We start from the raw sequence: 26,414 nt of genomic DNA on the forward strand, positions 1-26,414 counted from the left end.
CAACGTCGTCGACGACTGCGGCGACGGCAGCGACGAACCACGACAATGTTCTCGTGAGTAACCAAGCTTTCGATCGAATACACGAAGCTAACCTCTAGCCGTGTCCCTACTTTTGTTCGCTGACTTCCACCAAGTCGCGTGTCCCCCACAGTGGATCGAGTTAAACGCCGCCGGAAGCGATCAGACCCGACTGAAAATCGAGTTAGACCGCGATCGAGCTTTCTCTCGCGACGCCTGCGGCTCCTCAAGTTTCACCGACGAAACTTTGGATAACTGTTGCGTGTCTCGTCGTACGATACAATTACGTCGTAATAAAATACGGTAAAAAATTAAGGAAAAGTTATTTCGTACGAACGAGGACGACATGGACGATTTACCTTTGACTTTTCTGCGTCCTTTTGTCACGTTATCCCGAGCCAATCGTACTTTTCTATTGCGTTGAAAGATATATCAAGTTTCAGCAAAATACGAAAGAATATAAACGACAATGTCACCGTTGTACGGTGATTCTGTATCGCAATTTTTTCCAACGTTCTCTTAAAACGTTAAAAGCGTTTACCGGAATAAGATTGGAGCGTAAAAATTCAATGATCGTAGCAAGGTTAAATGACAGCGGAGTTAGGATTAAGATCGTTATAAAGAAATTTCCGGCTCTTGCACCGAATCGAATTAACTTGCAAGAATGAAAAATTCTCGAGAATCCGAGGCATTAAATCCCTTTAAAAAGCCTCGTCGGGATCTAAGTAGCAGAACCAGTTTAACGTTCGAGATTAACGTTGCACTTACAGTTGCTTCTACTTTAAAGCGCTCCTCGGTCTTCCAATAGAATCGAGTTAGCTCGCGAGAATGAAATATCGCCACTCGTATAAACGAGAACTACTAAAACTACGGATGGATACCAAGAACATTGTCGTCGTATACGCGCATTCAGAATTTTAACGATCGAATCGAATTCGTTTGAAACGAACCAGACAATCGTCCAGATTCCCGAGATTCCAATTGATTCTCGCCACGTAGAGACTGAATGACGAAAAGACTCGCGACCTTCGGCCTTTTTCACCGAATCGAAACAATAATTAGTCGGAGATTCGTCGGTTTTCACGGAGGAGAACGGTCCCCGGGGCAGATACAATCGCACCTCTTTCGACCTTTTCCATGCCACGAACATTTCGGTCGACTCATTGTCACGACGGCTGAATGCGGTAACCGATCCTCTCATTGTTCCTGCGGAGGCCGCGATCGAACCTCGTTTCAAAAGCCAGCAACTCAAAACGCGACCGTCCTCCCTTTCTCTATCGTGATTGCAGCAGACTCCAAAGAGTTTCTGCTTCGTTAGACCCCTTTTCTCCAATCTCCGTTATTTTTCCTCTGTATTTGTTTATCCCGACCCTCGCGGCCCACTCGTTTCGTTACGTTCGACTATAATCGAGTTTCGCGTCGCGCAAACGTTACCCTTTCACGGCAAGAAAACGTATATTTGCCAAACTTGCTGCGAAACGTAATGTCCATTTCGCAAGTCCCTTTCCACTCTCACGACTACGTACGATGAAATTCTTAGTAATTGAAATCTTCGGACAATGAGCGATAAAGGAATAACGTTCGATGTCGTATTCGTGAGTAAAGATAAAAATATTACAGGACATAGGATATTAGTGTGCTAGTAGGTTTGCTAACGGTATGATTCGTTTCAATATCACACCAACACAAAATCAAGTACGATACACGCAATCGTCATTCGTCCAATATATCGCGACCTTAAGATACCCACAGTTGAAGAAGAGATATGCAAATTCATTAATAGACATAACATAAGAATTAACAATCACTGAAACCCACTAGTTACTCAATTACTTGACACGACGGATCAGATCCGCAGGTTAAAAAGACAGTATTCTCTAAGATTTAAACATTAGATTCAGCTAGAATCAAACGTACGATAAACACTTATTATTCACGTTATAGTACCACGCCAGAATAATTTAAGGTCAAGCAAACCTTCTTAATTGCCCAGAGTCCCACCCCCCTACTACAATATGTTTCAAGTAAAATAGTCAGAGATCATATCTTTTGTTGAAACCATTCAGTTATTGCCTCTGAACGTACCAAGACGCTTAAGAATTATTCCTTGTTACATACGGATATTTTAACTATATAAATCGATTGTCTATCCATTAAATATCTAAGACCACTGCCTACCGTGATATTGACATGTTTGGTCAATCGTCAGTATCCTTTAGACACACTTTTGGATCTATACCGTAATTATTTATTGTCAGCTTAAACTTCTGCGTCTACTTTTCTCTTCTTTTCTATTCTATGTATTCTATTTTCTATATACATACAGTGTCGTGAATAATTATAAATTCAACCCTATTTTTAGATTTTTCGTAATAAAACGAGAATTGACAGAACCGTTTGTATAGTTTCGTATTATACTATAAAGCAAAACTAAAGATATGTCGGGTTTGTCGGGTTGGCGTTGGTCTTAGGGGCGCGTTGCGTATCTTCATTAGAACAAGCCATCCTAGTTGTTCAATGATTCAATTAGACACTCTTAATGTAAAGACAATGTTCTTAGGTTCAAACGAATCCATGGTCAACGGGAAAACTCTTTGTACAATTGAGTATGTTTTGAAACACAATGTGACGTTAGCTGCGTCGCACGGTATCTTTTTGACTGACTGACTAAACGTTGTGTGTAAAGTCTCCAAGGTGATCACCAGAATAAAAGACTGATACGATCACATTTGTCAATTGTATATTGACCGGAGATATCGACAAAATTCCAGGCGCCGTTACCAGGCAGACCCGCGTAGAGCCGTCATTGCTCCTGTCCGGGGCTTGTTTGTAAATACAGCGTGTGCCCCTCGATATTGGTACTTCTACTGTTAAGTAAAAACGTTCATCCCGTGACCGTGGCTACGTTCGGCGACCAGTTGTGTCACCTCGAGCCCAAGCCCACTGTCACAAATCTCGGGCAAACGTAATCAGATCGTATCGAAACAACTACTTCTAGGTTCTATTATTTAAGTACAGCTATGATAAATAGCTAAGACCAAAGTATCGGGAATCTTTCCAAAATTCCAAAAGAAAGGCCCGATGTCCCTACATCTCCGACAGATACAACAAACACAAATTTTCTTTCTTTCAAGTTTGGAAGCAATTAAATATCCTTTCAAACTTGTGGTTTGCCATGTGAAAAAATACAAACTCAATGTTAGTTTTGTTACTATTGGTTACTCCCACTAATTTATTAAGTACGCTATCCACTAACTTGTTTAAAGCTTCGTTTTGAATATCCGCCCACGCGGATTTTATTCTTTTTTAAGCTCAAAGACACCTTCTATAGCTGGATTTTCCTGATCGTAAAGAGGTCAATGTTGGCCATTGATAATTCCATTCCAAAATTTTGGAACCACTCTTCTCTAATGGCGATTATATTACATAAACAGCGTCTTGTCGAATAATTGCCTTTTCGTCTTCCATTTCAGTTATAAACGGCAATAATTCGCCATATAACATCTGGTGTCCTATATCGTTCAATTTCCAACTCCTTCAATAATGGCACCAAAATCGGAAATGTCATAGATTAATCGAGGCGACAAGCCGCCGGCGCGATGACCACGCGACATCGTTCCGCCATTTGCTGTAAATAATTCCGAGCTGGTGGCACGGGTTCCACGCGATTTAACCCTTGGCAGAGTAGACCGTACGAGCCTCTGATCGTGCGACGCCGATGTTAATGGAATCGTGGAAACACAATGTGTTCGTTCGCGGAACGAACGAAATCTACTTGATCGGACGCGAAATATTTTATACGATTCGTTTTACAAACACGACGCTAAAAATCTCGCTTCTTATACCGTTCGATGGCATTCGGGTTTCGAAAGAAATTACGAAATCTGCAACTACCTAACAATCGGAAGATAGAATTCGTAATTGCAATTGGAATTGGTAGAGAAATAGAAATACGATAAAAAAAGAGAGAGAGAGAGATATAAAAGGATAAAAGATGGCCGGAAGGAAAAGAGGATTCGAAGAATCGTTCGATTTAAAACGAACGACTGCGTAAAAACGTGGGAAATAAATTTTCGAAAATATGGAGGACAGTAACGAGCGTCGCCGTTTTACGAGATCCATGATGAAATCGTTCGGTGCACGAAAGACAGGGGATGTTTCCCTTGCTCAGACGAGCTGCTATCGACAGACCGTGACAAAATGGGGGTAGTTTGCCCGGGAAATCCGCGAGAGCAAAAACGACCTAAACTCCCGTACGACCCTTTAATTCTCATGATTTATCCGTCAAGGAAAGTCCGTGTCTTGCGCGTCTCGATCATTGAAAAGAGATCCGATGTTAACCAAACGGTTAACGAGAAACCGACAAAATAATTAAAGATATCTCGTTTGAAATGGAAAGAACTTGGTTGATTATTGCGATGAACTCGAACGAACTGGAACGATTCGTTTAACAAAGCGAATCGCGTTCGACGAACGATATCGGCCCCTGCAAATTGCAGCTGCAACTTTTATTCGCCGCTTCAAAGAGAACTAAGCGGAAGTCTCGTTCGCCGAAGCAACGAGGAAAGGGGGTAGAGGCGACGCGTTAGGAAAAATATTTGCCTGTTTGTTCGACCCTGCCGCTCCGAGGAAACAGACGGAAAAATTAATGACACGACTTTCCCACCGTTTCATCGATCCCTCTGTAAAAGAAAGTTTCGAAACAGGCGGTGGAACGGGAAAGAACTGGGATGGAAAGCGATCAGGGAGCAAGTTACGTGGAAACTTTCGTCGCCCTTTTCGCCAGATATCGAAGAAACAATGGAATATGAATAGAAAGCAACGAGATTACCTGATAACCTACTTTAAAGTTTCATGCAGCGGAGCATCTTACGTAAGGGACTGGAAATGTTCTCGAATATTTTCTCCGGGGTATTTTACCAAGATTATAAAGTGGGAAGAAATATTTCCCCGTTAAGGAGAATTCGATATTTGAGACGCGTAAGGTATTCGAAAATTTACGGCAAAATTGGACTTTCTCGATTCTTCGTCGTGGATCGCTGTTTGCAATCGATTCAGAGACGAAAACGCTATTCAAAATTAAACGCGTATTACTTGAAAACTAATTTCTCGCTTATTTCACGCTACGTTACAAACTCGTTAGTCGACGACTGACACGATTTTTCTACGACCTACAGTCACTTACGAAAGTCCGTGTACGTCCCATCAAATATAAGACATTTTAAGGTACAGATAAAATCAAAGGTTTTGCAATTTCTAAAGTAATTTTACTTGGAAAATTTTCGTGAGTCAAATGTTTCATTTTTTCAATGTGCAACCACGTCGACTTCGAAAAATCGAAACTTTCTTCTGCGTTTTTTTTAAACTCCGTACGTATAGAATACCGTGTTAAAATGGTATTTTGAAATTCTAAAAAATGGCTTAGTTATAACACCGAACACGAGTACGTTCTTTTATCGTAGAGAAAGATTAACCTAAAACCTTAAACGCGCTTTTCTCGAAACAATGTTTTTCGATCTTTCAAACTCTTCATCCGATTAACTCGAAATCTTTATTACATCTATATCTACAATGTGGCGCGCAATCTTTTTGATATCTTAATTTTTATAAACATCTAAAGTTAATCCTTTTTTCAGCCAAAAATACAATTAGGTTTGTAACAAGCTGTCGCGTTCTTGTTTTTTAAAATTATGGAAAAATCGTACGCTAAATCGAAGATACTCTACTTTCGTATCAGTTCGCACAAGAATTTGTATCTTTTTACAATCCATTCACACAAGGGCGTAAGCACACAAAGTTCCGCTGGATACAGAACCGGATAACGTTCTACTGCTCTGCCGTTTTCAAATTTTATTGAAGAAAAAATCAATAAACACGGAGTTAAGACTCCCCGTAAAAGTCTTGATCCTTTAGCAAATACTTGTAGACGAAAAGAAATGTTACATCTACCTTATCTTTCTAGGTGTCCAGGGTTGCATATATTTCCCTTATATTTCAGCTTGTTTCAATTTTGTGGAAACGCGTTAACGATAATTGTATCGATACGTAACGCGATATAAATAATTGCGTGACAAAGTGCGTTTTCAATTTCTCGGATAAGTCAGGTACAGAGAATTCGATAAGCGTGTGACTTTCGCGACTGACTGTATATATCGCTACCGTAGTCAGTGCAGAATACTCTTTGCCCGGTTAAAAGCCAGAAATAATTAATCCTCGATTAACGTCAGCTACCCGCCAACGAAACCAAACGAGAAATTAAATACATTCGCATTCGTTTCGCGTCTCACACTTGGGCGGTTCCCCTTATTCGAGCACACGACGTATTAAACGCTATCGATCTCCCTAGCTTCCCTTAACACAAAACCGCCAGCAACGTAAAGCAACCGCGTTTCCTCTTATTGTCTTCACGCGGCCGCTTAACACCAAACACCACGGAAAACGCTACGCGATTATAAATGCGAGCATGGTTACCTTAATATTCGCGGTGAGATTAAACGAAACAGAGGTGGAATTCGCAATTGTTGCGGCGGCGGCCTAAGAAAACCGGATATTCCGGAATACCTGCGCGAAACGCGTTACGAGCGGATTTGGAGAAACCCTTTGTTCTTATACGTCTTCGAGGTTCAACTAACTACGAAGAATAAAGCCATTGAGTCGTGGTGGCTAAATGCTGGCAATTTGCCGTGGAGAAGTAGTTTTTAACGACAAGTCTATGGTGTTCGAGGAATGGAGAGACACGGGATAGACAGATACGTTGATGGAAGGCAATTTGTGCGTCTGCGGATCTTATGGGGTGTCGATCCTCGTTCCAAGTTGCTGGCAGTGGCTTCTTGTTTGCTCTTGGCCCGTGTTACCTCGTATTTCCGTATATTGATTTCGATTAGTCGACAGAGTGCCAACTATTAAAGGAGAGCCCTTACATTCTTCTGTCGTTCGTATCTTGTTGAGATTCTGTACTCAACCTAATTTTACTTGCGCAACCTCTATCTTTTAAAAATATAACCAGTGATTTTAGATAAACGCTAATTCTAATCTCAGAATAATAGGATTTTCACCAAATTCTACGATGTTATTCCAACCTCGTTATCTCGTGAGTTAGGAAAATTGCATGAAATTCGTAGTCACGAATTTCAGTCGGTGGGGCGGAGAGGGGAGGTGAATTATAAAAACCTGCCTTGAATACGTCTCGTAATTTGCCCCACAGCGGAAAGCACACGAAACACCAGCCTATCTCTAGCAGCTACCTTCACGGAGCACAAGCTCAACCAGCCTGATAACAATTAACCCAGCCGCACGTAACGCGAAATATAAATCGCGGCGCGAGTTTCAAGCTTGCGAGCTTTCCTCCCTGCTGCGCCGATAAGCTGCTCGACGAACGAGAATAATATATCAGAGTCGCGAAAACGCACGGAGCAGCATGGCTACGCAATTATTTCGCAATAAACTCGCCAATTGATCAACGTCCCCGTCCCCGTCCCGTGTAGATACATCGTCGGCACATTGTCTCGCGGGGCGATCATTATAATGAGGCTAATAAGATCGCGGCGGGAGTCCAGACGCGGTAAATCATCGTTATCAACAAGGAATTTGCAGAGAGAACACGACCCAAGGTATATATCCACGTAGCGTTTAACCAATCCTAAGCCTGAGTCGTAATTTTTGGTTAATTATAGCTCGGTTGCTTAAGCCTGCAGATATTGCGGATTACTGATAAATGGAGATCGAAAAACGAGTGGAAAAAGGTATTACAGCGAGAGGAAATGACTTACTGATTTTGAAATTTAAGTGACTTTCGCTGAATATATGGCGTTATTTCTTATATAGGGTGGTTGGTAACTGGTGGTACAAGCGGAAAGGGGGTGATTCTACGCGAAAAAAGAAGTCGAAAATATAGAATAAAAATTTTTCGTTCGAGGCTTTGTTTTCGAGAAAATCGACTTTCAATTTTCGCTCGGTACGCGTGCGGCACGTTATAACGGATCTCACTGTAGATCGTTGTCTAGATGGAAAAATTTAAAAGAAAAGAAAATTAAAAAAAATGAATTTTTATTCTATATTTTCACCCCCTTTCCGCTTGTACCACCAGTTACCAACCACCCTGTATACTGGCAACTGACAAAGCGTTTCTTTATCAGGTTCTATATTTCACGGGGAATTTAATATATTTTCATTGCGTTTATTTATTGTAGCATGCGAATGATATCATAAACGACGTGCAAATACTTTTTGTAGCCACTGTAGATATGCTCTGTTTTATAATATCGTGGTCGTATTTCCATTTTCTATAAACTGATTTTAACCAACTGTTTAAAAACTAGCTTTTCTAATCTTTGAAGGATATATGAGATCGAGTAATAAATTCGACCGTCTTTTACCGATGTATACACTTTCGGAGAATGTTACAAAAATTGTCTAAAGAATGCAAAAATACGTGTATTTGATTTTTAATAAAAAAATACATCGTCAATTATATAGATATATTTCGTATAAAATGATAAACTTTAAAAAGATGAACTTATTATTCGACTCAATACTTCAAAATGAATAGCATTAAGCATTAACGAACGAATATTTCGCGTTTTAAATGTGATTTAACCAAGTGTTGGGAAAAATACTGAATGTATCTGTAAAGCTAGGCTAACAATCAAACTTTTACGCTTTACCAGGCGAAGGCACATTGAACGTCCTTGTAACGATCTCATAAACATCGAATCCAATCATCGCCTCAGCTTTCCGATACCCATAACCAATCTATTCCTAGCAAGTTTCACTTCGATCGTATATGCCTTGCGATAGTTACTCGCTTCCTGAATCGGGCTATAACTATGGGACAAGTTATACAGTTCGATAATGTACAGTTCAAAATTGATTCTCCGCTGAGACCGTCAGAGGACCGTTCCCCGATGCGAAGTAAAGCAAGTTCCAGCTGACTCAGTGGCTCGTCTTCGATCCCCATTTTTCCACCACGATCGTAATTCAAGAGACGGGATCGTAAAACGTTGTGGCTACCTGATTCAGACGTTGTTCCGTTCTCTTTTTATGCTCACCGATAATGGAGAGAGAGAAAAAAAGGAGCACGAGGCCCGTTGATAAAACAGTCAAGCCGATGGTACACTCACCGAATTCGATGAAGGTGCACCGGGTCGTAGATGATCCAAGCTGGAGTACTGGAGCTGATTCCAGCAACTGAGGAAAAGTGGCGTGCCAATGGCGGGGGCGGATTCCAGTCACGTAGCCACGGAACCGGGTCTTCCATCCGGAAAGAAAAACAGCCTGCTCTCTGTGAAACAGATAAAAAATGAGTGGTCAGCGAAACTGGTCAAGGAAATGGTGTTCTGGCTGATGTGAAAACGTGTTGGATGTCGATAACGATATAGTAGATCGTGAAATGATGCGATATAATGATAGAATTGAAGTAATAAGTTAGAGCTAACTCAATGATACGTTATAATGATAGAATTGAAATAATAAGTTAGAGCTAACTCAATGATACGTTATAATCGCCGTAAAAGGGATTCGTTATTTCGTTGTTTCGTTATTTATTATCACAATAAGAATAAAAACGTTACAAATATGCATACAATTTTTATTCAGAGGAAACGCGATGATGGAATTTGAAAAAATTCCCAAAATATACCTGCTTTAATTTGAGATCCACCTTGAATGTTTTATACAATGTCCAGTCGCAAGTAATCATACTTTCTTCGACTTTATTAAAAAACAGACGATTTATATTCCAATGCCAAGTCTGTAGTTCTTCTCTTTTCTATGATAATCCGTCCGTCTAAAGGGAAGATACAGTATCTCGAGGATTACAGGAATACGGTAAGACATCTTCTTTAAAGAGATCTCCCGACGGCTCGCTTCCATTTTTCATTAAACAAAGACGCTGGCTGGCACAATTATGAATTTCCTTAAGCTCGCTCCTTCCGTTTCCTCTCATCCTTCCTGTCTCCTCTTTCTTCTTCTTTTTTCTCTCTTTTTTTTTATTAAATTTTCTCATCTATTTCCGTCGACGTCGGAGGTTTGAAAATAAGCCGACGATGTATCACCAATGGATACTACTACTTTTATAAACTGCATTCATAACGGAAGTCGGCTGTCCATTGGCGAAAGTTACGATAGGTAATAACAAACTTTGGTATTCTTCCCGAGACTCCTATGAATTCTCCACGCGAGCCCGGTTAATTTATATCAATTATACCGGTTAAAGCAATTATACGCAAGAACGAGGCTTGACGAAGCGGTACTGGTCGGGTTTTATTAAGAAGTTACCGTTCGCCAGCCTCGTTATTCCTCGCACGTCTTTCTCGATAACAAATTCTCCAGAAAAGAAGGGGACCAGGGGCAAAGTGCTATACTTCTGCCTTTTTCTTTTTTCTTTTTTTTTTTTTTTTTAGAGGTATCGTTTAATCTTCTGCACATTGTTCTTTTTTAGAATTATTCGTAATTTCAGTTAATAGCCAATACCGAGTCCTTACAAGTTGGAAAATTTCAAATAGAATCTAAGTTTCTTTTCTTTAAAAAACTCTATACTCGAATGTTCTGCTCGCGTCATTACTTCGCAGAAGGTTCCTCTAAAAGAACCATAAGTGGCTCAGTTCCTAATAGCAATTTAGAATTTTCCTGCAGTGAAAGCAACTCCAGACAGTAACTCCATTTACTTTAACGTTCGTATAAAGAACCTTTCAGAAACTTATGTACATACACACGAATACAACCAACATTCGCTTTTCCACAACAAATTTTGTAAGTCGCGACGAAAGAATTGATATCCATATAAAGTAGGAGCATAGAAGTCTTGTCATTTATCAAAAAACGTAACGATCTAACGTTTGACTACACGACGTCGCATGTTGGTCCTTTAAATAATTCACAAACATCCAGACAGAAGATTAAATGTCGGTGGCAATGGTCTTTAAAGAGTGGCATACAAAGGGGCGCTTTAAAGGACCTACTTTCCAGTCGTCGAGCCGAGTGCTCTTTCTTTCTCCCTCTCCAGCCTGGCGTGTGCCTCTTTCCTCCCCCGTCCGCATCTTTCATGTTTCCTTTTCCCGGGTTCTTAGAACGGAACCGAGCCACCGGACGCTTTCTACCGACTGTCGAGGGTGAAAATTACGACCACGCGTAATTTCGCTCGAATATTATTCAGCTCGGGCGAAAAACGAACGAGAACCTGCCTTATTACCGTTCCAGAAAAATTGCCCCATTCAGCTTCGCTTCACGCGATTTTATTTCGTCCAAACGAGGTTTTACAACAAATACAGAACTTCTAAATGAACATCGACTTTCTTCGAGACGGCTCGGATTTAGAAGAGATTCCTTCCGCTGGAGTTACGTTTCAGAATGTTACTAAAATCGAATTCTGCAACAAGAAAATAAGTATAAGAGTGGGAAAGCGAAACGATGGAAGCCTTCGATCAGAAGTATCGTAAGTACGTGGCAAATTGTAAGTCTTGCTGGTCGATGGATCGTTTGCGCTGCTCTCTGGGATTGCGTCCTCGATGGCTCTGGATATGTTGGAACACTCGCAGAAATCTCGAACAGACCCTCCGTACAACGATATTTGATCAGCTGAACGCGATACAGCCAATAAAAGACGAAATAGAAAAGTATAAGATAAATCCAAGATTGCAAAGTAGAGAAGCTAAAGGTAATACCTTTCAGAGTGTTCATATTGTTATCCATACAGAAACTCATGTCACTGGTATCAGAGAAATCATAGTGACGAGGAGTAAACATACTGGAGGGGTTGGGTTTGTCTTCATCAGGCTTCTTTGCCGAAGGCGTCTTCGTCATCATTGATTCAACAAATTGATCTGTCAACTGACTTTTCCTTGGCTCGACTAAATCATTATTTGCTGAAAACACGCTAATTTCTATTCATAGCAGGAAATATACAATGCTAGAAGCCAAAAGATTTAGTTCAGGAGGATCACGTTAAAAATTTTAGTAATATATTCCAATGCTGCGTAATTTTTAGTTGTTTAAAAATTCATAAAAAATGTGGATCAACCAATTCTTTTGGCCTATAATACAGCTCGATCCGAGTTACTTTTCTCTATTTTGGTCATTGGAGACATATTGTAGCGAACTGTCTCAATCCTTGCGATTCTTGCACGAGGGGATGGATCAACCGAGCGACTCTTCGTTTTCTCCAATGGAATAATCTTCATTGGTGTCGCCACAAACTTCCCTTCATCCAAGATCAATCTCATTTTCTTCGCTACGGGATCATCCATTTCCTCCTCAAGATCCTCGCAACGTTGGCCTGTGTGCTTATCTTTCGAAAGATCGGATGGCTGGTCCATGTGCTCCAGTTCCTGGCCCATTCCTTGTTCCACTTCCTTCTCGAATGCATCGATCGGTTCTGAAACCGAGATTCTGTCCACCTCGCTTGCTACATCCTCGTGCTCTATTTCCTGCTGTCCCTGGTCCAGGGAAGGACTCTTTGAATCGATCGGACGGTCATGAGGAATACTCTGATCTTCCCCGATATGGATTGAAATTTCTGACGGCGATTGTACGGTGTTACTTTCTGCTAGACACATTTCTTCCAACATCAAGGTATCCACTGATAGGGAGTCTGAATTGAACGAATCAATTCTTAATTTAATTTCAGATAAATTATTTTATTATTGTTATTATTACTGTTGTCGTTGTTATCATAATTATTATTCAAATGAATAAAATTTGTATAAGATGTTGGATGTGAAATCGAGAGATCAAATCTACAATAATTTAATTAAACTAAAGATAGTCGAGTATGAAAAAAGAAAATATTATCAAAGCCCTTCTTTGAAGGATATCTCGTGATAAAACGTGAAGGAGCACCTATGGAATTCTCATAATTTTTTTCCCAGCCACTGTGCGAGCCGATTCTCGATCCATGGTAAATCTTGCGCATGTGGGAGAAATTAATCTTTGGCGGTGGCATTTCCAGCAACTTTAACGTTCGATCCCTCTTCTCTTCCTCCTGCCTCTTCAACTGTACAGCTAGCTAAGAACCGGAAGAACCCAAAAATGACATGCTATAAGAATCGTGCTATGAAAAGAAAATTGAGAATCTCGAAAATTCGTAAAAAGTTATGAAAAAAACCTCCGTCTTGATCGTATTCAACTCCTTCTCGCGTGCTTCGATACTTCGATTAAGATCTTCCCATTCTTTGTCGAGTCCCATATGGTCTAAAATTGCGCGCGCAAGCTCGACGATTTTCGCGCGCATTCTCAACCACGTAATCCGCTCTCTCTGCTTCAAAATTTTCTCGAACTCGTTGATCTTATATTCCACCACCATTTTATCAACTCGAAGCTTCTCCAATTTTACCTTGTTTTCTTTCCTTACCTTGGCTAAAGGAAATTCTTCGTATTTTGCCTAAATAACGTTGCAATCGTAGAATGAAATTCAGCGAGACGATCTTCCGATTTTCATCTGGAATTTTACATTGCGATGCAAAGGAAATTACGTACGTGATATGATTCCCATACTCTTTCGTATTCGTCGTAAATACTCTCATATCGTCCACAGTCCAATTCCATGACTTTGTAATCGTTATCCAAATTAAGTTTCATTAGCTCGATTTTATTAGAAATTTCGTTAATGTATTTATTGTGCCTATGAACGAGTTTTCAAAATGATACACCTAATGAATAGATCAAAGCAGTATTGATTCGATTATCTTACGTACTTGTTTAAAATGTTAGTTAAAATTACGATATTATCCTCTGTATTCTTTGCCGTATTTTTCAACTCCTTCCTTGTTTGCAATTGTGTCTGCACCTTAGTCTTCAATTCTTTTATTTCACTTGCAACTTCTTAGAAAAATTCATAAAAACACGATTTTCGTAGTATCGTACTTGCGGATGTCACAAATAAATCATAAAATTTGATTCTATGTACGTGTTATTAAAGAATTAAGAACCATACATAACCTATATTATACATAATATCAAATCTTATTTCAAGTAGCTAAGAGGATGATTTTGGCCACGTTTATTTAATTTTTTAATTTGTCAATGTTATTTGAAATATCAATCGATGTTAATCACTCTAAAAGCTGTCAAGTATCGTTTCAAACGTCAAACGATATGGGATATCAAATATCATAAACTAACAACAATTTAACACAAACATCGATGCATACGACATTATTGCAAGGAAAATGATAAGTAACAGTGAAATAAAGAGGTTACTTACCAGAAGACGTGCTCTTGGCTGCTTCAATTTCTACACGCAGACAGGTTTCCAACATATTCATGAACTGCGGGTCGTCACAGCTGATTTCGGATTCCATTTTCACTATGCAACACTATTTTCGCGACAAATCACTCGAATTTGATAGAAAAATTTGAACAAAACCACAAAAGAGTACGATATTCCGTACTACCCAGTACCACTTGCCGAGCGTTATGTGAAAGTGACGTCACGGGCCCCGTCGAACTTAAGAACGCGCTCTGATTGGCTGGCGCTGTTTCGCAATAATTTCGCGCGGAATTTAACGCACCTTTTCAAACTATATTGATAGTTACCATTAATATACAAGGCAAATCAGTGGCTTTAATAACGGGATAATAACGGTAAATCCTTTTTTACGTAATCTCAATTACTCAGGAAAACAATGCAACTGAAACTAATAACGAACGTGATAAGAAAATTAATGAAAGATAAAATACGATTAAGTAAGCCCTTGAGAAACTAAATTCTCTTCTCTTAGCGCGTCGAGCAATTCATCAAAACTCCGAAATAACATACTTTATGAAAATATTAATGCACAGACAACCGAGACAGAAATTTCAAACAGAAGAAACAGAAAATTCATGAGCGCGGTACATGTAACTGCTGCTGCACCGTCGTGTCGCGTTTCTATGTTTACAGCGGCCCATTCGTTTACCGCGTTTCTCGCAGGTTGCACAACCTCCTCCGTACAAGCATAAAGGGAAATTTAATTCTCCTGTAGCGTAGGCGACGCGCGTAAACATTTTACGAGCAGGAAGCAACGAGCGGTCGCCACTGGCAACCGATTAATTTATCGGTCCTGGGGAAATTGATATCGAAAAATATAAGTAAAGGGTTGGATGCCCAGTGCACGGACACAGGGAACTGGCCACCGGCCAACTGAACGGCCATTTAGGTCAAAGAGAAAACCTCCCTCTTCCGTCGCCCGTCGCTTCCGTTCTGCTAGCGGCCACTCTGCGAATTGCCGATGCCTTTTTTACTATTTTCTCTCTTTTCGTAGCTGTCGTGTTAATGCTAAAGGTTAATTAAAGAGTTTGCACACGTTTAGTACGACGAAATGTTATAACGTCGAGATACGAGGAGGTGGTCATTTTCTGAAAAAGGATTTCTCATATAGCGGACGCGTCGTCGTAGGCGAATTTTTTCAAGCCTCGCCAGTGACTTACGACGGTACGAAAACGCAAAGGGTTAGCCGTTAAGTCGACGTAGAATTCTAGAATTTTTGTTTAACTTGGTCTCGTATTCGAATTCTTTTCTTAGAAGCTTTATTGGGTTCGTGTATAATTATGAGACACCAGATGCCTCGGATGCTTCGATAAACCCTGTTTCCAAACTTTTAAACGCATTCCTCTGGGCCAGGAAGCGATTTCAAAGCACGAAACGCTGCTCCCTGTGAGCCACTTCAAAGCCTTCCCGTTCCCGTTTGTCCGACGCACGCCCTAAAATAAATTCCGGAGTAAGCTTGCAAATTTTACGAAATACCTTTCATAGACATTCGGCCTCTCGCCGCGTGAAAAAACACATACAAAAGGTAATTAACCCTCTATAACGCCGAGTAACTTGGAAATTGCATTTGTTCTCGCAGCCACGTTTTATGACGCTCATCTTGTCTAATTGTCGTCGTAACGTTCTATTCTACCGTTCCACCGTTCACAGCATTTGTTAGCTACCGTTTCTAAGAAGTTTCTACCGAACTAAGGGACCAAAATCAGCGCTAATTTTCGTTCCGTAATGAGATAGAAATCTGATAGTAAAAAAGTTAAATGGAGACTCGTTTAACGAAGCCACTTGTTTCTTCATATTTATTCCGCGTACTTCCGTCGGTTTTCCTGTTCGAACCGACAATATCCATAGATAGCAAGGGTCCGACAGAAAGGCGGGGAAGAGGCGAAAGGCAAGAAGGAAGAGGAATTGAAGGCGGTGGCCGTTCTTGCGTGCGTACAAAAGCGGCGTTGTGCCATTACGGGACAAAACAGCCAGCCAGAGACGCGTTGGTTCGCTTAAATGCAGCTGCGCGCGTGTCTGCAGTTTATTTAATAGGAATAGCGAACTCCGCGTTGTATACGCAACCGTGGTATCCTTTTTCGCGCGGACGGCGTTGTTTCGTCAGGCAACAAAACAGCGACCCGCGGCAAAGTATTGAGATCTTGTTGTAATCCGTCCTTTCCACCGACTGCCAACAAAGTTCCCAACTGAAAACGATCACACGGCATCCGAAGAATGCTGCATCCTGTTCCATCTCGCGGTTCAGTGACCTGTCTGTAATTAATATCGCGTTTCGTTCGTTCTTTTCCCTTTTTCTTCCGTCATAGAGATTATTTCTCCCGCTTCTGGAAAATAAAAGGAAATCTCCAGGGAATTTTTCTCAGCAGAAACCTTTTTCGCGAACCTTTTCAGAAAGATAAAGAGGTGGTGAATGGAAAAATTCGGCGGTTAATGAGTCTAATTAGTCTATCAATTTCGTACCTCGTCAGTTTTAAATTTGTCCCGATCGTTCCCCGTGTAACAACCTTACAAAAAGAAGCACTTTTACTATCGAAACAATGCTGTGATAAAAAAAAAAAGAAAAAAGGAAAAAAGAGAAAAATTCAGAGCATTCCTATGGAAATGCATTGAAATTCATACATGCTAGTCTACCCCGTAACAACCAATCCAACGACGAGTTTAACTTTCCCGTTAAATCAGCACATTCATCTGCGCGAAACTATCTCTGTTACAAAAAGGGGGAACAACCGAAACAAGAAAGAAAAGATAGCTAGGAACCAACAAATTCGGTTTTATGAAACTTTCTGTTGAATGAAGCGTACGAATATACCGGCGAAACGTGAAACAGAAGGACACCATAGGGTGGAACAGACTTGTGGCAGATGAAAGAGGATGGCAGATAGTGTACAGCGCGCATCTCTGTGAGCTTTCGCAATTTACGAGGCGCAACGAGACGTCGACATAGTCAACGGGTGCTCGACGCCTTTCAACCGACACAGATCATGGCGAACGTAATGTTTTCAATGAGAACTCGCTCCCAGCCTCCTATCCCCCTTGTTTTTCGCCATTTATCAACCGCTAACCCTCCGACTGACAAGGAAACAAATATCGCAAAATTCTGACGTCTCCGCGCCTTCGAATCGCGATCAGAAAAATCGACAACCTACATTGAACTTTCGCGAAGGACCAAAGTCTTTTTATAGTTTTCTGCTTTTCTATTTTGACAATTGCGTGCTTGAAAGTCAAAGAAATAACTGCTAACCACCATGAATTCTCACATAAAAATGTATTGGTTTAACTAACTTAACTAACTTAAGTAAGAAATATCGTCGTTTATCGAAATACGTTTTGTAAAATGTTCCCTTTTTTCCACCCTTGCTGCAAATGCTTGTCTGGTATAGAATTCGTATATCTACTTTTCCACTACTCCCTTCTTTTGTTTCTCAGTAACTCAATCCAGTCGAACGATAAGCCACACGGATTTAGAAAGAAGTGAAAAAGTGGAAGTGAAAAAGTGAAAGTCGCGACGACTGCGATTAAAAATTCCAGGTGCGCTCGATTCACGAGCGACGTCGAAGCATGAAAGCAGTTGGTATCCTTTTGAAAACGAGCACCCACGTGAGGCTGCATCCACCCCGCAGCTATCGTCTCGGTCGTTTATCCGTGCGCGTACTTTATTTCCATATTTCGCCGCGCCACGTCGATCCTTGCGCGTTCGTTCAAGAACGTTCATGCGCATCGGTCGCCTCCGGCTACGATGTTTCGAACGAGGAGGAGGAAAAAAAGGAGAAAAAGGAACAAGAACGAACGACGAGGAAACGATCCCTGAATTCTCCCTTAGCCGCCGGCTACGAGCTACCCTTCTTGGTCTAGGCCCGATAAACGGCTAGACGAATTTCTTTCCCTCCTCCACCCTTCCGGATGGAATTCTCGCGACGCGTCAAGGCGACGCTTTTCTCCGTTTCCACGTGATCCTGACACCGGATGATTAAAAAGGGAGAAGCGTTTCTCTGCCACAGCGAGACAAACTTGAAAAGAAAAGGAGAGTCGAACGATTCGTAAATTACCGATAGATCATAGCGCGGTGAAATACGGGGTAGATTTAAATACGTTCATTTGGAAAATGAGCAACGGAAGGAGGGAACCACAGTTGGAAACTTTTGGGAATTGATTGCCTCACGGGGCAGTATTTCGCCGTTGTTCTAAACGGGTAATCGCGAGCAGTCGGCGAGCGTGCAACTTGTTTATACGCTGCAGTTAAATCCCCGTTGCCAAGTAGGCCCCGGCTTGCAATTGGCGATACGCCAGCCACGCGTAACATCGCCCGCAAATTCCCCCACCCCAACTGCATTTCCCTAATTTCTCTGTTGTTCCAGATTCCCGTAAGGTTGCAAGCGAAACTCTGCTCTTCGCCGGGCGAAAGCACGCGAATTTCAATCCCAACGAAACGTATTTTATCCTTTTTCTATGATATGCTTCCCTATTCGATCGTCTTTTTCTAATATAAAGTCGCGTACCTTTTAAGTTACTCGCTGCTCTATGAAAACTCTATGCAAACTTTAAGATTTAACGAATTGACCGACCTTGCGGCGGTATGACGGAGAGATTCATCAGCGTTGAAAGCTAGGAGATCGAAATATCGAGAGAAAGGGACGTAATTGCCGGTGGAAGAATGGAAGCCAAATGATCGCAGACATTCCGCGAAGGAGAAATCTGTCGGTCTCGCTCGGCTCGCGATCAAACGTCCCACGAATGATTTTCTTTTTCTATTCAACGGGGGAAGCCGCAGAAGCACTCCGGTTGATAGGCCACTGATCGCACGGTATCCCCGTATTGGCTTCCCCCGGTGGCGCCCTGGCGTACATCTCTCTTGCAAATGGATCTTCACGGAAACTAGATTCACCGGAGCCGGAATGACAAGAAAGGAGACGCTAAATTGGATGTACGGCTGGCTCAGATGATGGGCTCAACAGGCTTCCAGCCGATTCAATCGACTCGAATCGTGCTTAGAATTCGATAACCCTCCCGGTCGATTATTGTCCGTCGGAATTTTTTAAGAAGCTCCACTATCTCGCATTCTCTTCGTCGAAAAGTAAGAAGCGAGATATCACGATCGATCCGGTTACAGAATAATTTAAACGCGACGGGAATCGATGCGTCGATCGTTAAACGTCGATGGCGAAAATTACATCCGCAAGAGTATTTTTACGAAAGCCACGAATCTCGAACTAACGAGTAGGGATCGTAGAAACGCGTACGTCTTTAAGGTTGCAACATCGTAAGGAAACGATTGAATCGCCGGCTAAAGCGTAAGTTTCTGTTGAGATATGTATAATTTTCTGTGCTGGACTGGGTTAAATGCGTAGTAGAGATACTTGTATGTGAATATCAGTGTGTGGAAGTATGTGTGTGCGCAGCGTCTCGAAAACAAAGGAATGTAAACTGTTCGGTCGGGTATAGAAGAAAGTACTGAGACGCGTGCAAGTGTGTATCGATGAATATATAAGAAATCCTTCATGAAATAAATATATTACTATTTTAATATTAATCCTCGGTATAAATTTAGTGTTGCTATAACGTTATTTCGGCTTCAGAGATCCACGATTCTCAACAGTTTCGTTCTAATTTTACGTCCGATTATAACGTTGGTGGAAAATGTGGCAGGAAACGAAAAACGATCGAACCGCGATCACATTTATCGTGCGAAATCCACTTTAAACGTCCACTATTATCCCGAAACGCGCGAAAAACCAATCTGAATTCAAAATTCAAGATCTCCCATGCCGTTCTAATCGAGCGAGTTGCTGCGTGGAAACGCGTTACGAAAGCGATGAAAGCGAATCATCATCATCGGGCACGTAATCCCGGATCCCTTTACCGGCCTCGTACCAATCACACGAGGCTCGGAAGCGCATAAAACCCGACCGACATTCGCGCAGCGGTTTCCGCGGCGAGCATATCCCGCAGGATATCCTGCACCGCTCGTAAAAGTATCTCGTATCGCGGCGAGCAACTCTTTTCCTCGGCGTCCCGGGCTTTTTACCGCGTCGAAGAACACGTTACTCGGTCTAACGTGGCCTCAAAGCGGACCGTTGCTTTCGAAACGGAAGATAAATCGAGGCTGCGCGGCCTTTGATACCGGTACGTACGAAAGAAGTGAAAGAAATAAGAAAATTAGCTCGTTCGTAAGCCAGCCCCGATTCCAATTTTCTCAATTTCGACTTTCCACCGATTCTACCGTTCCCGAGATTTCCCAAGGTTTGTCTGGTATTTTCGAAAGAGCAATCTCTTACGGTAGAATTTTCTCAGTCGCGACACGTTCTTTCTTATCTGCGCTCATCCTTCTCGTGCTCCTCTCGCTGGTGGGAGTCACGAAATACGCGCGAGTTTCCCGGTTGAACGGACGGCATTTATTCCTGACGAGTAGTATTACGCCGTTTCTATTCGATTTCCATCGTTTCTTCTCGCTTCCACTGTGATTTATCCGCCCAGACGCTGTTTAGAAACATTCGGTTGTAGAAAGAATAGTTACATCCTTGTTACGATCTCGTACTGAAAAATTTGAAACGAATCCGCGAGTACTTTCTACGTAAATCTTCGGCCGGTTACTATCTCGCCGGAGCGCCGAACGATAGAACGCAAGGAAGGACGGACGGAATCGACGAAATCCGAAAGTCGAGTTAGCGTAGCCGCGTGATTTAGCATCGGGCGTCGCACGGCGTATTGCGATCGTCAGCGCGATAAATGGGAAAGCACTCGACGCGAGAACTTCATATTTTATTGCGTAATAAAATATAATCCCGCGACGAGGAGTAGCACAAGGAGGACGACGGGTCACGCGTCGACGATTTATTACGATGCCACGGCACGAAGCTTCGTGAAAACCGGGTCAGCTCCGGGTACAGTGGCGTTGTCCGCGTATTGTCCGAATCGGAAAGAGGGACGAACCCGCGCCGGTTTCTGGCAAGAACGACGGAAAAATCGGCGAATATAAAGACGAGCCGGCTAAACAGAAAGAAGTAGGATCGAGATAAAGAGGAGAGTAACGATGGAAATAGGACAGTAGTTTAGGAAAGATAAGGGGAGAGATATGCAAGAGGAATTATTAATCGCGACGCTGCAGAAAGTCTTTCCTCCTTTTTCCTCTATCTTCTTCTCGTTTTGATGTTGCCGTAATGCTTCGAGAGAAACGACGCGTCAGCGTACAGATGGTCGACTGCTTTTGAACAGTGACAAAAGCCCATAATTCGTCAAACACCATTACCAGACACATCTCGGAGAGGAGAGGAACGCGTATCCGACATAGCGAAACGCAGCCAAGTAGTTGATGCCAGTCATTAGTCAGCCGGAGGAGACGCAGCCGAGAAGCTGGCAAGCAGCTTCCCTCCGGGAACTTTCGTAATTTGACGTAACAGATGCACCAACTGAATTCGTAATACTTCGACAGAGGCGGCGGCCGGACGACTATCGGTTTCCGATACCGAATCCTGTCATTAAACCTAACGAATATTCAATTACACCTGGCCCGATTGTTCCGATTGGTGCAGCTTATCAATCGTTTGCATCGACGCTCAAGTACCGAGGAACCTTCTCTTTTTCCCGAATTTTCGTTACTCGCAATCTTCTCGATAATTTTCCAATTTTCGCGAATTTCCCATATCCGAATTGCTAATTACTTAACGCTCTTTTTATGGAGAGGGGAGGACATTCTCAAGTTTTACTCGAGTTCCACTATCCCGCACGGAAACATGCAACCCTTTTCCTTTTACTCGTTTCAGGAAATCCAATAAAAAATGGAAGTTCGAAGTTGCAGCTAAACCCCAATAGCACCGATATTCAGCGAGTCGCCGAAACTTTCTGCGAAATATTCGATACTTCTTCTATTTCTCTCGCGATACGAGAATTCACAGCATCCAGCGCAATGCGCATTCTGGATACCAGAGGAGTTTAATCATCTGGCTAAATTAAAACTCGAGTTTCAATCCACCGGCTGGGCCAAATAATTAAGCGTGAATAGCCCCGCATCCGTCAAAATTAGAGCTTGATGAAAGCGAAACATCGGTGGAAAATAAAACGAATATTCTTCGGTTATCATTTCTGGATAACACACGAGTAACATGGTCGACAACGGAAATTCTCCGACCGAATGGCCGCAAAGAAGAGATATCTCGCGATTCGCGAACGTTGAAATTAAATTTCCAGCTAATTCTACGTTGCAGAATGTTCCATATAGCAGCCCTAGACGTCTAGGGTTCATTATCGATAATTACAATCGCCCTCTGGTTCCTAAAATCACACACAATAATTTCTATGGAGATCCATCCAAATTTCAAATTACCACAGAATTGAAAATTCCGACGGACGATCGTTTTTCTAGCGAGTGTCTCGTATAAAATGGAATACGTTGAAAGGCGTAATGGCATTTCCAATGGCGAGAAGCGAAACTAACAGGTGAAACGTTTCGTGTAGATTCGACGGACGATGAAAATTGGCGGCGTAATCTAGTTATAGCGATAAGTTACGACGCGAGGAAGACAAGGTGGCCAGATTTCAGGCGCGCTATTAGCCAGGCAAACTAGGATTCTGATTAGGAATGAGACCCCGATGCCTGGAAATGGCGTGCATTGTGTTCTCGGCCCATTCACCCCGTCGATAGCGTGTCCGTGTGTGTTTTTGTGCGAGCGCGCGCGCATCTGTATATATGTGTATACGTTCGTATTGGCCCACCACCGACGTTAGCCTCGATTTCCATCCTATATATACGAGCATGATGAGCCCTTGAAGCCCCACAATGAACTAGTATTGTAACGTAGCCGTCCTGCACAATGTAATTCTGCACGGAGCATGCGATAGAGGAAGCCAAAGTAACTTAATCAGCGAGCGAGTTTCGGTTTCTTTGACATACACGATACAAATTTTTCAACGATTATGCTATCGCTCTGGAAAATCCGTCCTCGGCGATGAACTCGGGAATCGTTCGTTGCAGAGGAAAAAATAAATACGCGCAATGCTCGCGAAAGTATTCGAACAGTCTTAGAAACTTTCTACGTATATGTAGCATTCTTACTACAATTAGTTTATCTACAATAAATGGATTAAACAGATGTTGGTTAAACAAGAAACGATGGTTGTTTAACGTAAACTAATCGCAATAACGTATTATAATTAAGACAACTAGATAGTTCATTTGCAAATCTCGTCACCACGGATCCAACGCTCTCTTTCACGCGGACCACAGCCTCTCGACAACGCAATTCGCGCTCTCTGACTTCTCAACTGACACTGACTGTTAATTCGTCTTCTTTCCTTAGCATCCCTTTGTCTTTTGTCTTACCCCACCACGCACGTGTTCCGCAACAGCTCGTGGCCAGGGTCACGCAGGCCTTTTCCGCGAAACTATTCGATCGAAGGACCGACGATAGGTTTGTTGGGTCTGTCGGCATTTCGGCTTTCTCGCGACATTGTTTATAGTTCGCTCGATATCTCTTCGTCCACGATACTACATGTATGTCGGGTTAAGGTTGGAATTTTGGGCGTTCGACGAACCTTCGCTCGAATTTACTATCGCGGCTATAGCTGATATTTATTGGTACAAATGTGGTTATTACAAGAGGCTGCAAGTAATAGCGGCGATCGGATGGTCGAGATGTCGATGACAACGAATTCAGGTTCGACAACGAATCCACGGTCAACGGGATGACGAATGCGATGTGATACACGTATGACTCCACGTACAAGTAAAACTTACCTGAATGAACTAACTTGCAGTCCAAGTAGAACTACCCTTATATATTCTTCTCCCCACTTCTCGGGTCGATCTTTGTTTTTAAGGAGAGCTATATAATTATTCCATACCTTTGTCAGGTGCACGTCCCTCCCGTGACCGTAGCTGCGTTCAGTGACCCGTTATGTCACTTCGAGCCCAAGCCCATCGTCGTAAAATCGAATTAAAACGTTAAAATTGTTTCTTAGTTTTCTCACTTAAGTGTAGCTACAGTAAAAGTCTGGACTAGGGTATTGGGATTTTTCCCAACATTGCAAAAGGGAAGCCCCGATGTCCTTTCATCTCCCACATACATATAGTATACAAACTGTGTGATTTGAAAATGTATACCGTAAATGTATGAAATCTGCAAGATATTTATTGGAAATACTCGCTTCGTAGAGATCGCCAAGATATTTGAATTATTCGCAATAATATGACGAGATTAATTATTCGCTATAATGTAAGTTACAATATGCAGAGGCCATATTTAGCGCGAATTATACGTTTAAGACCACTCTGTTCATTCTGTATGGTTTATAATTTTTCGTTGTATAATGGTATATATGTGCAATAAACGTGTTGTAACTTCCACGTAGATTTTCAGACTGGTTTCCAATTTTACCAGTATAATCACGATAGTCGTGTCTCATTACGCCGCTAACAAAGTTTCAAAAAGTTTCATACAATGCATATAATATATTCATGCAAATTTTCCAGCGGTAGGTGTTCGAATACTTTCGCGAGCCGCTACGCGTACGCCACGAATATACTTTAATTACTGAATTTTTAGAAGAATACCTATTTTTCCACTATACCGGTGAAATTCGTTACCATAATTATTTATCCCCGTTACTCGTCTACAAATTATTATCGCGGTGTACCGTAGCGTATTATAAGTTTTGGCGAGAATTTGATCGCTCTTCCCCATTAATCGGCCCAGCACGCGTTTCGACGAAATTTATGAAAAGGTATCGCCAGTTTGTATACGCCATTCATCGACTCAACATCCTCCTACATTCGCGAGTGGCCATTAAAATTCAGATCCATTGATCGGTAATTTAAAAGTGAACACGTTCGCGTTATTCCGTAATTACAATCGAATGAAACCAGTTACAGAAGTCGCTTTGATCCGCCACTTTTAAAGATGCTTTTGTGAAAGCTTCGTATCCATTCAACGCGTCCAATTTATCGCAAATTCAGTGACGGTTCGTGTTACCTCAAAACGTCCATGACCTCGAGGCATCGATACGTCGATTCAATCGACGTATCGTTGCACGCATTTCAAAAACAATACGAGTGTTTACGAATAGAAGTTATACGAATGAAAAGCTATAGGAATCCGGCTTTTCCATGATAGTTCGATGATTAGCGCCTGATCGATGCACGTTGGATACGTCGCGTTGCCCCGAAGGAAGAGTACATACATACGTTTCCTTTCACGACGGACTTTGATCGAGAGCCGGTGTTCTCCTTTTAACTCGAGATAGAGGAGATCGCGACGAATCGAATTTTTCTGCGGAAAACGATCAAGCAAAGGAAACTAGCCCGGAGCCATCGATAATTCATCGAACGCCCCAGTCGATTCTTTGCCCGGTCGACCTCGAAATTCACCTCGATAAACCCTTTGATCGAGTCGCCGATACCGATTACACGGAAATTTGGCCGAAGATTTCTGCCAAGGACGTTCGATCGAGCGCGATTTCTTGACTTGACATAGCGAACGAAAGGAAAGTACAGTCACATGGCTCGGTTAAAAGCTCCAAGGTAGAACGTGCACGTGTGGAGACATCGCAAAGTCGAATCTCGCTATCTAGAGAATTAATTTCAGTGATAAATCGTAAAATCGTGGATATCGGTAATTCGACGAGTATTTCTCTAACTTTAGGTTCGTAAGAGCGCGCTTCTCAACTTGTTGATCGTTCGACCGCGCCATTAGAATCGAAGCTCGATTTTCTCGTGTTCAAGCGACCTGAAGCTAAGTAAGTTAGGCGACAAGACGATCGATAATATTTGTTTCAGAGAGATCTTTGTCCTTCGTGTTTCAGCCTGCAATAAAACATACTACGGCGACGTGGGTAAAACTTACGACCTGGAGCTTCATCGACCGAAGGAGGATAAGGTGCCTTACATTTGCAAGCTCACCTTCAGCGCACCGGGCGGCGATCTGGGAGACATCATACAGGCAAGTTTGCCCGAAAGCCTCTTTGATTATCCTCCGTAACAAAGACCCTAACCTAGACCCGAACCTGTATTCCTAATTAACATACAGCATGAATGGCTGCGTGGGGTAATTAGACGAGTAACGAGGTACCTCGTAAATGCACCATCGCATAATCGAAGCTACCAAAGAAATTTACATCCGTCTGACTGAGACTTTTCGCTAAATCGCGGCATAGATTCGAAGGCGAA

General features: G+C 42.1%; 2 protein-coding genes across 3 annotated transcripts in view; one reads left to right on the forward strand and one right to left on the reverse strand.

Annotated features, from left to right (window-relative positions):
- LOC100749585 overlaps positions 1 to 26,414 on the forward strand; it is a 60,089-nt gene that overhangs the window by 245 nt on the left and 33,430 nt on the right. The window contains 2 exon segments of the mRNA XM_024372346.2: positions 1 to 53; positions 26,051 to 26,187. Of these exon segments, the coding sequence (XP_024228114.2) occupies positions 1 to 53; positions 26,051 to 26,187 (190 nt within the window).
- Positions 11,228 to 14,743, reverse strand: LOC112214048. Of its 2 annotated transcripts, none has more exons than XM_033324679.1 (8): positions 14,216 to 14,743; positions 13,707 to 13,830; positions 13,489 to 13,633; positions 13,118 to 13,393; positions 12,853 to 13,018; positions 12,074 to 12,604; positions 11,679 to 11,879; positions 11,228 to 11,592 (listed from the first exon to the last, which is right to left on the reverse strand). In XM_033324679.1, exons 1-8 carry the CDS (start codon positions 14,310 to 14,312, stop codon positions 11,360 to 11,362), a joined length of 1,773 nt encoding a protein of 590 aa, XP_033180570.1. In that variant the 5' UTR covers positions 14,313 to 14,743; the 3' UTR covers positions 11,228 to 11,359. The 2 variants fall into 2 exon arrangements, with proteins under 2 accessions (XP_033180570.1, XP_024228086.1); XM_024372318.2 differs by having other exon boundaries at positions 11,360 to 11,592; positions 13,707 to 13,833; positions 14,216 to 14,312.

Source organism: Bombus impatiens, unplaced genomic scaffold, assembly GCF_000188095.3.
Source record: "Bombus impatiens unplaced genomic scaffold, BIMP_2.2 scf_0060, whole genome shotgun sequence".
Classification (NCBI taxonomy): domain Eukaryota; kingdom Metazoa; phylum Arthropoda; class Insecta; order Hymenoptera; family Apidae; genus Bombus; species Bombus impatiens.

Bases quoted from the DNA above. Each gene is read 5' to 3' on its own strand.
- LOC112214048 (XM_024372318.2), bottom strand. From the start codon at position 14,312: ATGGAATCCGAAATCAGCTGTGACGACCCGCAGTTCATGAATATGTTG. The intron at 13,634-13,706 runs GTACGTAAGATA...ACTCGTTCATAG, and splicing joins TTAACTAACATTTTAAACAA to GCACAATAAATACATTAACG. The intron at 13,019-13,117 runs GTTTTTTTCATA...TCCGGTTCTTAG, and splicing joins TGAATACGATCAAGACGGAG to CTAGCTGTACAGTTGAAGAG.